A 13,477-nucleotide genomic window follows, 5' to 3' on the forward strand; every position below is an offset into this window, starting at 1 on the left:
AATCAGCATGACAGACTGGGAGCCGGAATTTATTCTCAGGGTGCGGTTCCGGGACTTGGCCCATAGAGGGCGCTCCTGCATATGGTTTTGAGCACCCTGGCACTGAACAAAGGCTGAATTGCAAGTCTATTCTGTCCTTCTCACTGCAATCCTCATTACAACCCAGTTCCTTCTCCCTTCCCATCTCCACATTTTCACTCCCAGCCTCTCCACATCTCCAGATCAATGGATGCATACATCTGACTCTCCGCACACATACACTGCTGGTGGACTAGTAACAAGTGAGAGCTTTTAACCTGCTTCTGCAAAAGCCAACAAGAAAAAGGGATCCATCAGCCTGGACTGGATTTTTTTCTATTATTTTTTTCCTTATTTTTTTTTTAAATAAATTTATAATATTATTATTATATTTTTTTTTAATTTTTCTTTTTTTTTTTTTTATCGCAGTCTTATTTTTTTTTTTCTGCAATGGAAGTAACTCCCAAGATTTCATGCATCGGGATTTAATTCTTCTTCAGGATTTTGGGATTCTTATTTGGATGGATTTCACTCAGACCCTGAGTTAGTTTTCTCGGATTTCCAAATCTTGGACCGAAAATTAAGTTTGCGCCTTACGTAGAGGAAAATACCTATATCCCCCCCTTTAACCCCTCTCCAAAAATAACTGAGCTGTCCATGTGTGCAGGGCTCACCGTGCAGCTTTCCAGAGGTGTTTGCTGAAATATGGAGAATTGTCTTGGATTGTTTTCACTACCAAAGCTGCTGTATGTCATCTTCGCCTATACGTTGTATAGCTGCCACCTATCACTAGCTGGTAAGTGCCGCTATATGGGAACCTATTGCAGTTTCTACCCTATATATTCATCCTTCCTGTCTCCAAGGAGCGATTGCATTTCATTTATAGCACTTTCACGTCTTCCTATGGGCAGATTGCATGGACTTGATATGGTATTTGCTGCAGTGTTTTATTTAAAGCAAGTGGGTGAATCACATACATATTAAGAACCTACAGGGGAGGGGGGGGGGGGTATCATGCACCTGAAGGCTGGAATGAATAATTCACCCCCATCCCCTGTAAATAAATAGGACATGCTTTCAATGAATGTATCTGGCAAACCACTTTCCCCTACATTAACATGAGTAAGGGGGGGGGGGGGGTAATTGCTATTCCATCTATTCCATATTCATATAGTGTAGGGGCTGGGGATCAAGTGTCAAGGTTGTAAATCTTAAGGCTGGGGGGGTGTAGGGTAAGATATGTGTGCAATGAATAGGTGCAGTGTTAAGTTGTACTGTATGTGCTGTGCAAGGTTTATGGAGAAAGTCATAGGCTTTAATGCCTGGCTGCCTTAAACGTGCGTTGCAATCTGAGCGCCAGGGGCTTGATGTAGTAGTTGTAGTGGTGTCTCCAGAAGGCTAGCTGCAATCCTTAAGACTGCCGGGGTTAGTATTAAGATAAAGGGTATATGCCAGCCAATGCCACCGAAATGTCACTATGCTGCAAACAATATACCTTGTGGCTAATGTAGTACTAGAAATACCAGCAAACATGGTAGGGGATGGCAAGGGGTGGCTGAGATTATTACAGGGATTGTATGTTTGTCAATGCCTCCTGCTATGGGGGGCACAGAGGTGTAAGGCAGGATCACTATGGTGCAACCAATATATTGCAAGTAGACTTAGTTTAAGGACACCCCAGGGCGAGTGTAGAACTATAAATTCCAGCAGGTATGGTAGGGGGTGACACTACAGAGTAAAATGTGGCTACATTAGAGAAATTGCATGCCCGTCAATGCCGCCTGCTCTGGGGGGCACAGAAATGTCAGGAAGAATCACAATGTTGCAACCAATATATTGCAAATGGACTTAGGTAAGGGGAAGCTTGCGGCTGGTGTAGAACTAGAAATCCCAGCATGCATGGTAGGGGGTGGCACTAGTATTAAGATAATAGCTATGTCATATAGGTTATATGCCTGTTCATGCCTCATGCTCTAAGGAGCATATCTGTCAGGATATGGTGCAACTAATACATTACATTAGTGTAGAACTAAAAATCCCAGAATATATGGTAGGGGGCGGCACCACAGAGTAAGGGGTGGCTAGTTTTGATAGTAGCCACATTGTATAGGTTATATGCCTGTCCATGCCTCCTGCTCTAAGGAGCAAATCTGTCAGGATATGGTGCAGCCAACATAGTGCATGAGAGTAGAACTAGAAATCCCAGAATATATGGTAGGGGGCGGCACTACAGAGTAAGGGGTGGCTGGGATTGATAGTAGCCACATTGTATAGGTTATATGTCTAATGCATCCTGCTCTAGGGAGCAAATCTGTAAGGTCATGGTACAGCTAATATATTACATGAGAGTATACTGCATGTATACCTTGTGGCTAATGTATAACTAGAAATCCCAGAATACATGGTAGGGGGTGTCACTACAGAGTAAGGGGTGGCTGGGATTAATATAAATAGGCTATAAGTCCATCAATGACTCCTTCTCTGGGGGGCACAGCTGTAAGGTCATGGTGCAGCCAATATACTACATGTCATGTGGATTGAGGTTAGGGTACCCTGTGGCTAGTGTAGAACTAGAAATCCCAGTATACATGGTAGGGGGTGTCACTACAGAGTAAGGGGTGGCTGGGATTAAGATAGAAAGGTTATATGTCCATCAATGACTCCTTATCTGGGGGGCACTGCTGTCAGGTCATGGTGCAGCCAATATACTACATGTCATGTGGATTGAGGTTAGGGTACCCTGTGGCTGGTATAGAACTAGAAATCTCAGCACACATGATAGGGGGTGGTGCAACAGAGTAACCGGTGTCTGACATTAAGGTAGTAGCTACATTCTAGAGGTTATACATGCCAGTCTATATGCCAGTGCATGCCAAAAAACAGCAGGAGGACTTAGTTTAGTGCAGAACTAGAGATCCCAGCATTCATAGCGCTACATAGTAGGGGGTGTCATTCCCTGCTGGGACTTCTAGTTCCCAACAACTACAGGTAAACTGCACTGACTCCACACTGTGGTGCTGAATGGACAGCTCCATTGCTGAATGTGCTCGCCATACAAGTCCCATAGATAAGGGGATTCTTACAAGATGATCTGCTGATCTCTCCCAAGGAGTGCAGCATCTTAAATACAAAGTAAAGGCCCCCCTGCTGGGATGTTGGTAAGACTGATTGAATGCAAGCCTGGTGAGCAGCACAATATAAGGCAGTGCTGCCGCTGGTGGCCTCTGCAAAGGAAACTGAGGGCTAGAGAATGAATAGTGTAATAGTGAATGGAGAGAAGCGGGAGGAGGTGCCCTGGAGAAAAATACTATAGGCATCGCTTCACAGTCTATAGATGATCCTATGGAGAAGCCTCTATAATTATCGAGGCAGGATATCATCAGATTATACAATTACCGGCTGCTGATTGTACCGAAATCCTAGAAAATCTGATCATAATCTGCCATTTTTTAATTCGATATTTAATTTGCATCTCATTCCATGTCAGCATTCAATATTGCAGGAGGTATAATCTGAATTATAATCTGAATAATCAGTCGTCGCATTAAAAGAATAGGTGGAGATTATGTTGCAGTCCTGCGCTAATCCAGAAAATGTGATAATAATCTGTCATTCCAAATTTTGCATTTTTAATTTTGCATGCGGTATTGCCTTGTAGGAATCCATCTGATAATCCAGAATAGTCAATTGTCGGATTAGAGGAATCGTATTGTACGTTTTGTATCCAATGTGTTTAAATTTAAAATTTAAATTTCGCTTTGACAATAGAGGAAACTTTGTAATCCCCCCTCCCTTCAGCACAGCCAGGGTATTGTTATAGAATGGGCTGATGGATCTTGTTAGGTCTGCTGCTGCCGCTGGATAAATCAACACTGACACGTCTGAGCATCTGTTCTAGCCTGGTTATTGATGCCCACTGTGTACGGCATGGTGGGAACACTGCTCATGTGATGATTATTTATTGGTATGTTTGGGTGGCAGGTGGGTAACAATGGGATCAATAAGTCTTCTCTCCAGTGCAGCGCTCCCAACGCACCCTGATCTTCAGCTTATACAATTGCAAACTGCAGGGATCATGCGATGGGCTAATAGTGTGATTTTAGAGGTAAGATCTCTGATTTTTATGAATCAGCCCATCTGTGCAATAGAAAATGTGCTGGTGATTTATGGGAAATTCTCACACCTTTTATAGGTCTGCGGAGGGCCATGTTCTTTCAGAGGCTGGGGGCAGGGTTATGCTTTGATGGCTGACTATTCTATTACTCGCCACTTGTATGTTACATGTATGGACATAAATACCATGGCAGCCGGTGTAGCCACAGGGGCTCGCCTCATGTCTAACCAGCTTTGGGGTACAACTAATGTGAATAATAGGAACGTTGTGGAAAAGTAATATATACTACTAGGAGACTTTAGAAGAGGAAGCACAGGAGGCAGCAGGAACTAAGGCAACTTTGTATGTCTTGAAACCATTTTTGGTGTCAGAAGTGGGATTATATAGCAGGAAATGTGCAGCCTGTAAACTGGGGTGCATTGGGTGCCCTGTACTACCCTAAAAGAGAATTACACTTCCCCCTCATGTCTATTAGATGGTATGCAAGTGGCCATGTTGTATAAGGAGTAGTGATTTTATGGAGAACCATGAGTGAGGAGGTCCACCACTACCACCATCCTGTGATCAAGGGGCTCATATACCATCTAGCCATGTTCTTGGTGCCCAAACCTGTGTAATGAAGCCCATTTTCAGACTTGACAAGAGCAGTGGTGTGTATAGAAGAGTATGGAGTGAGGGCATATAGCAACCTGTTCTTCCCAGCCAAGATCTGGGTCCTCCATCTTCCTTTGTATGACCCATTCTTTTTCTTAGTAACAAAGAAGTTCCTTAGGAAGGGGGGAAGTGCAGAGTTTGCTACTCCCAGTGGCAGCAGAGATGAGTCCAACTATCAGTGGGCTCCCTTTATCCATGTTTCCTTCATGGTATAGCTCTGTGGTAGGTATGCCACTAGACAAGAGCCCGATGGCTACTTATTACTCATCACGTCTAGCAGAGGCATGGCTAGGGCTTGTTTGTTGAGCATTGATCAATGAGTAGTTTTAGGTCCAGTCTATCTATCTATCTATCTATCTATCTATCTATCTCCTATCTATCTATCTATCTATCTATCTCCTATCTATCTATCTATCTATCTATCTATCTATCTATCTATCTATCTATCTCCTATCTATCTATTTCCTATCTATCTATCTCCTATCTATCTATCTATCTATCTATCTATCTATCTATCTATCTATCTATCTCCTATCTATCTATCTATCTATCTATCTATCTATCTATCTATCTATCTAGTACTTTAGTAAAACATAATATAATATTCCAGGTGTGGGGGTATAAACCTGAAAAGCAGAGTTTACACCCCCCACCATAGGTAACAGATGGAGTTCTCCAGGGGGTCAAAACAGTTTGTTTTAATAATCAGAATAGACTGGGGGGTCTTTATAGATGTACATTCAGGTAAAAAAAAAGCAAAGTTAGGGTTTGCAATAAGATAATAGCATTACATAACATTACATCAGAGCATCTATTTGCTATGTAAGTTTATAGGACTCAATAGATCATATCAATACAAGTATTACTTAAAGGGAGTGTGTCACCAGCAGAACATATCAACCCAGCCCTGCAGATAGGTTAGTATATTTAAATCATACAGTGTTTTCCCCTTGTGAATCGCTGCCTACTTTGCCAAGACACTGTTTTACTTAATATGCAAAAGAGCTCTTTGGAGTAACAAGGGTGCCAATTCACAAGGGGAAACACTGTATGATTCAGGTGACAGTAACCTATCTATCTGCAGGGCTGGGGTGATATGCTGGTTCTGGTGATACTAACCTATCTATCTGCAGGGCTGGGGTGATATGCTGGTTCTGGTGATACTAACCTATCTATCTGCAGGGCTGGGGTGATATGCTGGTTCTGGTGATACTAACCTATCTATCTGCAGGGCTGGGGTGATATGCTGGGTCTGGTGACACTAACCTATCTATCTGCAGGGCTGGGGTGATATGCTGGGTCTGATGATATTAACCTATCTATCTGCAGGGCTGGGGTGATATGCTGGGTCTGGTGACACTAACCTATCTATCTGCAGTGCTGGGGTGATATGCTGGGTCTGGTGACACTAACCTATCTATCTGCAGGGCTGGGGTGATATGCTGGGTCTGGTGACTGTAACCTATCTATCTGCAGGGCTGGGGTGATATGCTGGTTCTGGTGATACTAACCTATCTATCTGCAGGGCTGGGGTGATATGCTGGGTCTGGTGACACTAACCTATCTATCTGCAGGGCTGGGGTGATATGCTGGGTCTGATGATATTAACCTATCTATCTGCAGGGCTGGGGTGATATGCTGGGTCTGGTGACACTAACCTATCTATCTGCAGTGCTGGGGTGATATGCTGGGTCTGGTGACACTAACCTATCTATCTGCAGGGCTGGGGTGATATGCTGGGTCTGGTGACTGTAACCTATCTATCTGCAGGGCTGGGGTGATATGCTGGTTCTGGTGACACTACCCTATCTATCTGCAAGGCTGGGGTGATATGCTGGGTCTGGTGACAGTAACCTATCTATCTGCAGAGCTGGGGTGATATGCTGGTTCTGGTGACACTAACCTATCTATCTGCAGGCCTGGGGTGATATGCTGGGTCTGGTGACAGTAACCTATCTATCTGCAGGGCTGGGGTGATATGCTGGGTCTGGTGACACTAACCTATCTATCTGCAGGGCTGGGGTGATATGCTGGTTCTGGTGACACTAACCTATCTATCTGCAGGCCTGGGGTGATATGCTGGGTCTGGTGACAGTAACCTATCTATCTGCAGGGCTGGGGTGATATGCTGGTTCTGGTGACACTACCCTATCTATCTGCAGGGCTGGGGTGATATGCTGGTTCTGGTGACACTAACCTATCTATCTGCAGGGCTGGGGGGATATGCTGGGTCTGGTGACAGTAACCTATCTATCTGCAGGCCTGGGGTGATATGCTGGGTCTGGTGACACTAACCTATCTATCTGCAGGGCTGGGGTGATATACTGGGTCTGGTGACAGTAACCTATCTATCTGCAGGGCTGGGGTGATATGCTGGTTCTGGTGACACTAACCTATCTATCTGCAGGGCTGGGGTGATATACTGGTTCTGGTGACAGTAACCTATCTATCTGCAGGGCTGGGGTGATATGCTGGTTCTGGTGACACTAACCTATCTATCTGCAGGGCTGGGGTGATATGCTGGTTCTGGTGACAATAAACTATCTATCATCTATCAAGGTTTCCATTGGCCACATGGCCCATATTTGCAGCTCAGTCCCATGCAAGTGACTGCAGCTTTGATCAGCTGATCTGCGAGTGTCGGATCTCAATGATCAGATACTGATAACTTAAGTAAAATTCATCAAGTCCTGGAAGTGTCTTTATACCCCCTACAATGCAGCCTATAGATACGTCATACAGCAGGATGGGGAGACGTCACGTGTGCAGATGCTAAACTATTCCATTTGAGTTTGGTCTGTAGAACACAATAGACCCCTCCAGGTTTGTGAGTGTCGTAGTAAAGTAATACATCACGTATGTGTAGCGTTATCTCACATGCATGCTTGCATTGGCTTATCGCTCCTGGACCCGCGCCATCCCGTCATGTGGCCCCTCGTCGCCTCCTATAATGCAGCCCATACAGAAGAGACATTTGTTTGGCTGCACGGCAGTGATAAGAGCGGAGGCCGGCGTAGCGACTTCACTATAATAGGACCATCTGCTGCGTCCTCTATACATAGATATATGTCCCACAGAAAATCCCTTCATTACACTCATTTGCCCAATGATAAATCTGGTCTTTAAAAATCAATTTGGAAAAATTTCAGATCATGTGATCCGTGGAATTATTTGGAGGATAGGATTTTCGGCTTTCTAGATTGCAGACATTTTGATACAGGTTTTATAGAAATAAAAATGCAGAATTTTATTAGAATTTTTTTTTTTAATTATATGGATTTTCAAAGTCGTGAAACTTCGGGGTGAATTTACCAATTAAATGTATTTTCATACACAGACAGTGTTAAAGGGGTTTTCCATGCAAATGATATTCAGGGTCTAATCTTCGAATAGATTATTAGTATCGGATCGTTGAGGGTCCAACAGCCGGTACCACCCCTGATCCTGCTTCTATATAGAGACAGAAGTAGATAGTGCAGCCACTTGATGATCAGCTGATCAGTAGCGGTGCTAGGTAGGTGTCCAACCCTGTAACTTGATATTGATGACCTTTCCTAAAATTACTGCCGATCACAGAAACAGCCAATGTCACTCAATCCTGCCACTATATGGAGAAGAGAGACAGAAGTAGATAGTGCAGCCACTTGATGATCAGCTGATCAGTTGTTGCATTAAGTAGGTATACGACCCTGTCAACTTGATACTGATGACCTTTCCTAAAATTACAGTCAATTACAGACACAGCCGATACCCCACAAATCCTGCCACAATATAGAAAACAGAGACAGAAGTAGATAGTGCAGCCTCTTGATGATCAGCTGATCAGTGGTGGTGCCAGGTGTCCGACCCTGTCAACTTGATAATGATGATCTTTCCTAAAATTACAGCCAATTACAGAAACAGTCGATACCCCCCAAATCCTGCCACTATATGGAAAACAGACAGAAGTAGATAGTGCAGCCACTTGATGATCAGCTGATCAGTAGTGGTGCTAGTTAGGTGTCCGACCCTGTAACTTGATATTGATGATCTTTCTTAAAATTACAGCCAATTACAGACACAGCCGATACCCCACAAAATCCTGCCACTCTATGGAAAACAGACAGAAGTAGATAGTGCAGCCTCTTGATTTTCAGCTGATCAGTGGTGGTGCCAGGTGTCCGACCCTGTCAACTTGATATTGATGATCTTTCCTAATATTACAGCCGATTACAGACACAGTCGATACACCCCAAAATCCTGCCACTCTATGGAAAACAGAGACAGAAGTAGATAGTGCACCCACTTGATGATCAGCTGATCAGTAGTGGTGTTAGGTAGAGTAAGAGTAAGTCATCAATAACTTTGTCCTGAAAAAACCCTTAAATTTAGCTAAATTTACAAAAATGTGTGTTCTGAATTTAGGAAAAAGTAGGACTGCGGTACCATCTTGGAAAGTGAAAACATGCACTATTACTAGGATATGTCATCACTGGTGAGGGTCGGACCCCCGAGGCCCCCACACTACTAAGAATGAAAGGGACCACGGGGCTTGTTTAGCAATTCAACCCCATATTTTCCTATGCAGCCCCACTGAAGTGAATGTGATCATACTGCAGTTATGCACACAGCCTGATAGGGAGCGCTACTGATGGCAGTACCCATGCCAAGGGTGTAATGGGTTCCTCCGGGGTGAGGAGATTTCATTCAGCTCCTCTGCCCCATATAGTCAGCCCATTACTAGATGTATCATAGTTGGAGGACCAGATCCTTGTCTTATTTCATGGTATTGTCGCACTGATAACTACTTTAAGGCTGGGGCTACACAGCGCCATAAGTTGAACAACTAAAACGGTTGTGCACCTTGTCTGCAACTTATTGTCGTGACCGGTTTTTAGAAATGTGATTAAGTAATGGACAGGGGGCAAGTTGCGTTTGCATGCATCGTCCATTAGATTTTTGCTGTAGAGAAACGTCTGACCCGTTACCAAACTCCAACAGGATTGCATTTCCTGTGATTGTTGCGGTTACAAAATGTAACAAGGTGGCGCCATATTGGAAATTTTTGTTGCACGGTTTTGGTGTGACTTTTTGATGTTGCTATGGCTAATGGTAATGGCAAAGTCTGTTGGTGACAAAGTTAAAGGGGTTGTCCAGGATTGAGAGCAATCTCGGGAACGGCCATGGTGGGCATAGCCCAACATAAAGAATAAACCTATCCCCGGCGTTCCACTATCCATTTGCAGTCCCTTTAGCCAATAAGTGGCTTCAACTTTGATTGCCAATGAGCCTCTTTGCTTCCATCATGGCCAGTCTTAGTCCGAGAGAGAAAGGGTACTAGAGCTGGCCGTCCCTGATCTAAATCTTGGACAACCCCTTTAACTCCAACCATTTTTCTTCCACTAGATCCCTCACTTGCCCATCTGTCACACTGTAACGCATTCTTCTCGCTTTGCTGTGCATTTTTTTACTTGCGATCATCTGTCACTCGGACCTGACATCTCCCGAGTAGTGCCCATCTCTGACCAGCGGGAGACGCGGCGGGTGTTTTCTAGCTGCAGGAGAAGCTTCCATTTAATCAATAAAAACAATAAGCCGGGCTCAGCTCTACCTGACTTCCCTCCGCTGCCACCTTCCCTGCTTAGCATTCCCGGCTGGTCGTCCATGCTGAATCTTTACACCACCTTCTATGCCGTCTCTAATGCTATATAGTTTTACAGATAATCTGAGCTGCCGTATCTACCATTGTTCGGGGATTTTGTGGGGCCAAATAATAGAAAACGAGACACAAGATTTTCTTAAAGCATCTTATACCTTAGAACGGCTCAATATTCTTATCAAAATGCATTGTGTTTACGTTCCGGTCATCTGGGCGGCTTTGTGTTGCAAGAGGAGGACTAGAGCAGAGCGAATACAATCTGTAATGCCATGTGCTTCTTATAATCCTGGTATCATTGGGCCCTATAAGCAACCAGGACCCTGTATCTGCTATAGCTATGCCCCTGGTGGTAAGACAATGAACTACAGGGGTTGTTCCATAATAAAATATATATATATTTGGTTATATCACACAAAATAGAACAATGTATCCATTGGAATCATGTAACAAAAATATTCCAGCGTCTAGATCAGGGGTCTCAAACCCACGGCCCACGGGCCAATAGTTTGCGCCCCCCGCGCAGCTCCCTGCATGTCCCACTATGTCCCTTTAGTGTTTTACTTAAACTTTCCGATGGGTAATCGGTGGAAAGTTTGTACTACTGAAGTTTAAAACTGAAGGACCTGTGTGTGACGTCAGACATCACGTGACATGACTAGGGAGGCATGTCTAAGTGTGCCGGCCGGAAGATGAAGAGATGTGGTACTGAGAGGGGAGGGGAATGTGAGGTGCAGGGTGGAGAGTGTGTGTCTGTGTGTGTGTCTCAGTAACCTAGGGACAGAGATGGAAGGGGAATGTTATACTGGGGGCAGAGATGGAGGGGGGCATGAAATTGGGGCCACCGATGGAAGGGGAACATGAAATTGGGGGCAGAGATGAGGGGGAGAATGAAAATGGGGGCAGATGGAGGGGGAAATGAAACTGGGGCAGATGGAGGGGGCACATGAAGAGGGGACATAAAATGGGGCAGATGAAGGGGGATATGAAACCGGGGGAGAAATGGTGGGGGAAGATGAAACTAGGGGTAGATGAAGGGGGGCACTTCAAATGGGGACAACCCTATTCCTCCAGATAGATTTGCAAGGAGGTAACTGAGGGATGTAGATAGTGTAGTCACACCACAGCCCAGGAGCCTTTGGAGGACCATAATAAGGTGTTCCTTACCAAAATGAGAAGACTAGTACTATAAACGATAAATTAAAGTTGGTCTGGTATAGATTGTACATTGAGCCAATACCTTCATGTTATAGCTTTGAAGATTGGGGTCCCTAAGGTGCGACCTTCATCTATCAGATGTTTATACAATATTGAAATGTCTAAAGTGGTAAAGCCTCCTTGACGGGGGTGTCCCATAGAGAACGTTCACCTACAGAATAGGAATTGAGTGTATGATCACCGGGGTCCAACTTCTGGAACCTCCATCAATCACAATTTCTTGCATGACTTCCACAAAAATTATCAATGAATCTTGGGACCCCCATTCTTATGACCAGTGGGAGTCCCAATTAAACACCCAACTATGGATAGATGATGAATGTCTTCATGGACCAACAATTTAATGGCCGTATGTCACTTCTTCTGGCCCTTCATCTACAATAATCTACGGTGGATGTAAGATTGGAAGCCTCAAGTGTCTATCTTAAAGGGATCCTATCATTAGAATCCCTTTTTTTCCTAACACGTAGGAATAGCCTTAAGAAAGATTATTCTTCTCCTACCTTTAGATGTGTTCTCCGTGCCGCCGTTCAGTAGATATTCCATTTTCCGTCTTTATGCAAATTAGTTCTCTTGCAGTACTCAAACAGCACTTCTACGCATGCGCCATCGGCTCTGCCAGAGGGCCACCTGCATGCAGCCATTTTTTTGTGGCTGCTTACTACAAGAGCTTGCGTAAGCGGCCACAAAAAGTGGCTGCGTGCAGGTGCAGTCGCGAGCCAATTGCGCATGCGTAGAAGATTGAAAGCCAGGCCGGAAGACGACACGTAGAGGCCGGTTCCTGAAGAAGATGGAGAGTTCTCTCGCAGCACTGGGGACACCCAGTGAGATTATTTCATCTTCACGTCCATAATATGCACCAGGTTACTTGACCCCTTGGGGTACAATATTGACCCCATCCAGGTCCTATTGGGACATGAAGCAAATTTCGACCAAACTCTTCATTTTTGGTATTCATTAGCCATATTTGCAGCTGAAACTGGTTTCGCTGTGCTCTCTGTTCCCTTTATAAATATCTTTCCGACGTATTAACAACCCAACTGTGTAAAACGGTTGTCAAAGGTCATCTTAAATTAAAATGTGTAAAATATGGGAACAGTTGTTGGAGTTAAGTAAAGTGTGTGACGGGCATTAATCTATTAGAGTACAAGTCTGTTACTGCGGAATTTTGGTAATTAGGAGATACGTGAAGGACCCACCGCCATCTGGCTCATCAACAAAAAACTGGGTCACTAATGAATTGGAGACGGATGTCTTGACATATTCAATCATTACTGTGAATTTTGTGTACGGACGGCGGCGGCGGCCTTGTGAGGGCCCTATTAGGAACGTATGTGCGCGGAATATAGAAGATGTAATAGGAACATGACGTGCGGTATCATTTACAATGACTTTGGGGTGTGTAACAATTCTTGGTTGGAAATTATTTTCAGAATTTTTTAATTTTTTTTAATCGCGCATTCATCGGAACTTTTTGACTGTTATGTCGTCAATCCTTTCTATTCCGCTGTTTTGACGTCAAAGCTGATCCCACCTCCAGTGATCACTTGTGATCTGAGGGAAAACTAGCTGTAAGTGTGTAGTTTCCCTGCAGCGCCACCGCAGGAAGGTTAAGGCATTACATGATGTCTATTAAAATGAATAGACTCTATATGTTTTGTATGGACACACAGGGTCCTCCAAAGGGTATTTGGCCACTGTGGCTAAAAAACAAGGTTCTCCTTCCCTGGTATTAATTAATTTTCTAATGGGGTGTCTAAAAAAGGTTTTCTATACCCGGTCTTGACTGAACTTGGTCATATATCTTTCCCAATCTAATAGTTTGCAATGATCACCTG

At 44.2% G+C, this 13,477-nt stretch overlaps 1 protein-coding gene across 5 annotated transcripts in view; it reads left to right on the forward strand.

Moving 5' to 3' along the window:
• The first annotated feature begins 640 nt into the window (after positions 1–640).
• DCC (DCC netrin 1 receptor) overlaps positions 641–13,477 on the forward strand; it is a 634,243-nt gene continuing 621,406 nt past the window's right edge. For all 5 annotated transcript variants that reach the window (XM_075267856.1, XM_075267865.1, XM_075267883.1 and 2 more), the window contains exon 1: positions 641–814. In XM_075267856.1, coding sequence (XP_075123957.1) covers positions 724–814 — 91 coding nt within the window. In that variant the 5' untranslated portion in view covers positions 641–723. The remainder of the gene's footprint in view (positions 815–13,477) is intronic.

This window comes from Leptodactylus fuscus, chromosome 1 (genome assembly GCF_031893055.1).
Source record: "Leptodactylus fuscus isolate aLepFus1 chromosome 1, aLepFus1.hap2, whole genome shotgun sequence".
In the NCBI taxonomy this organism is placed as follows: domain Eukaryota; kingdom Metazoa; phylum Chordata; class Amphibia; order Anura; family Leptodactylidae; genus Leptodactylus; species Leptodactylus fuscus.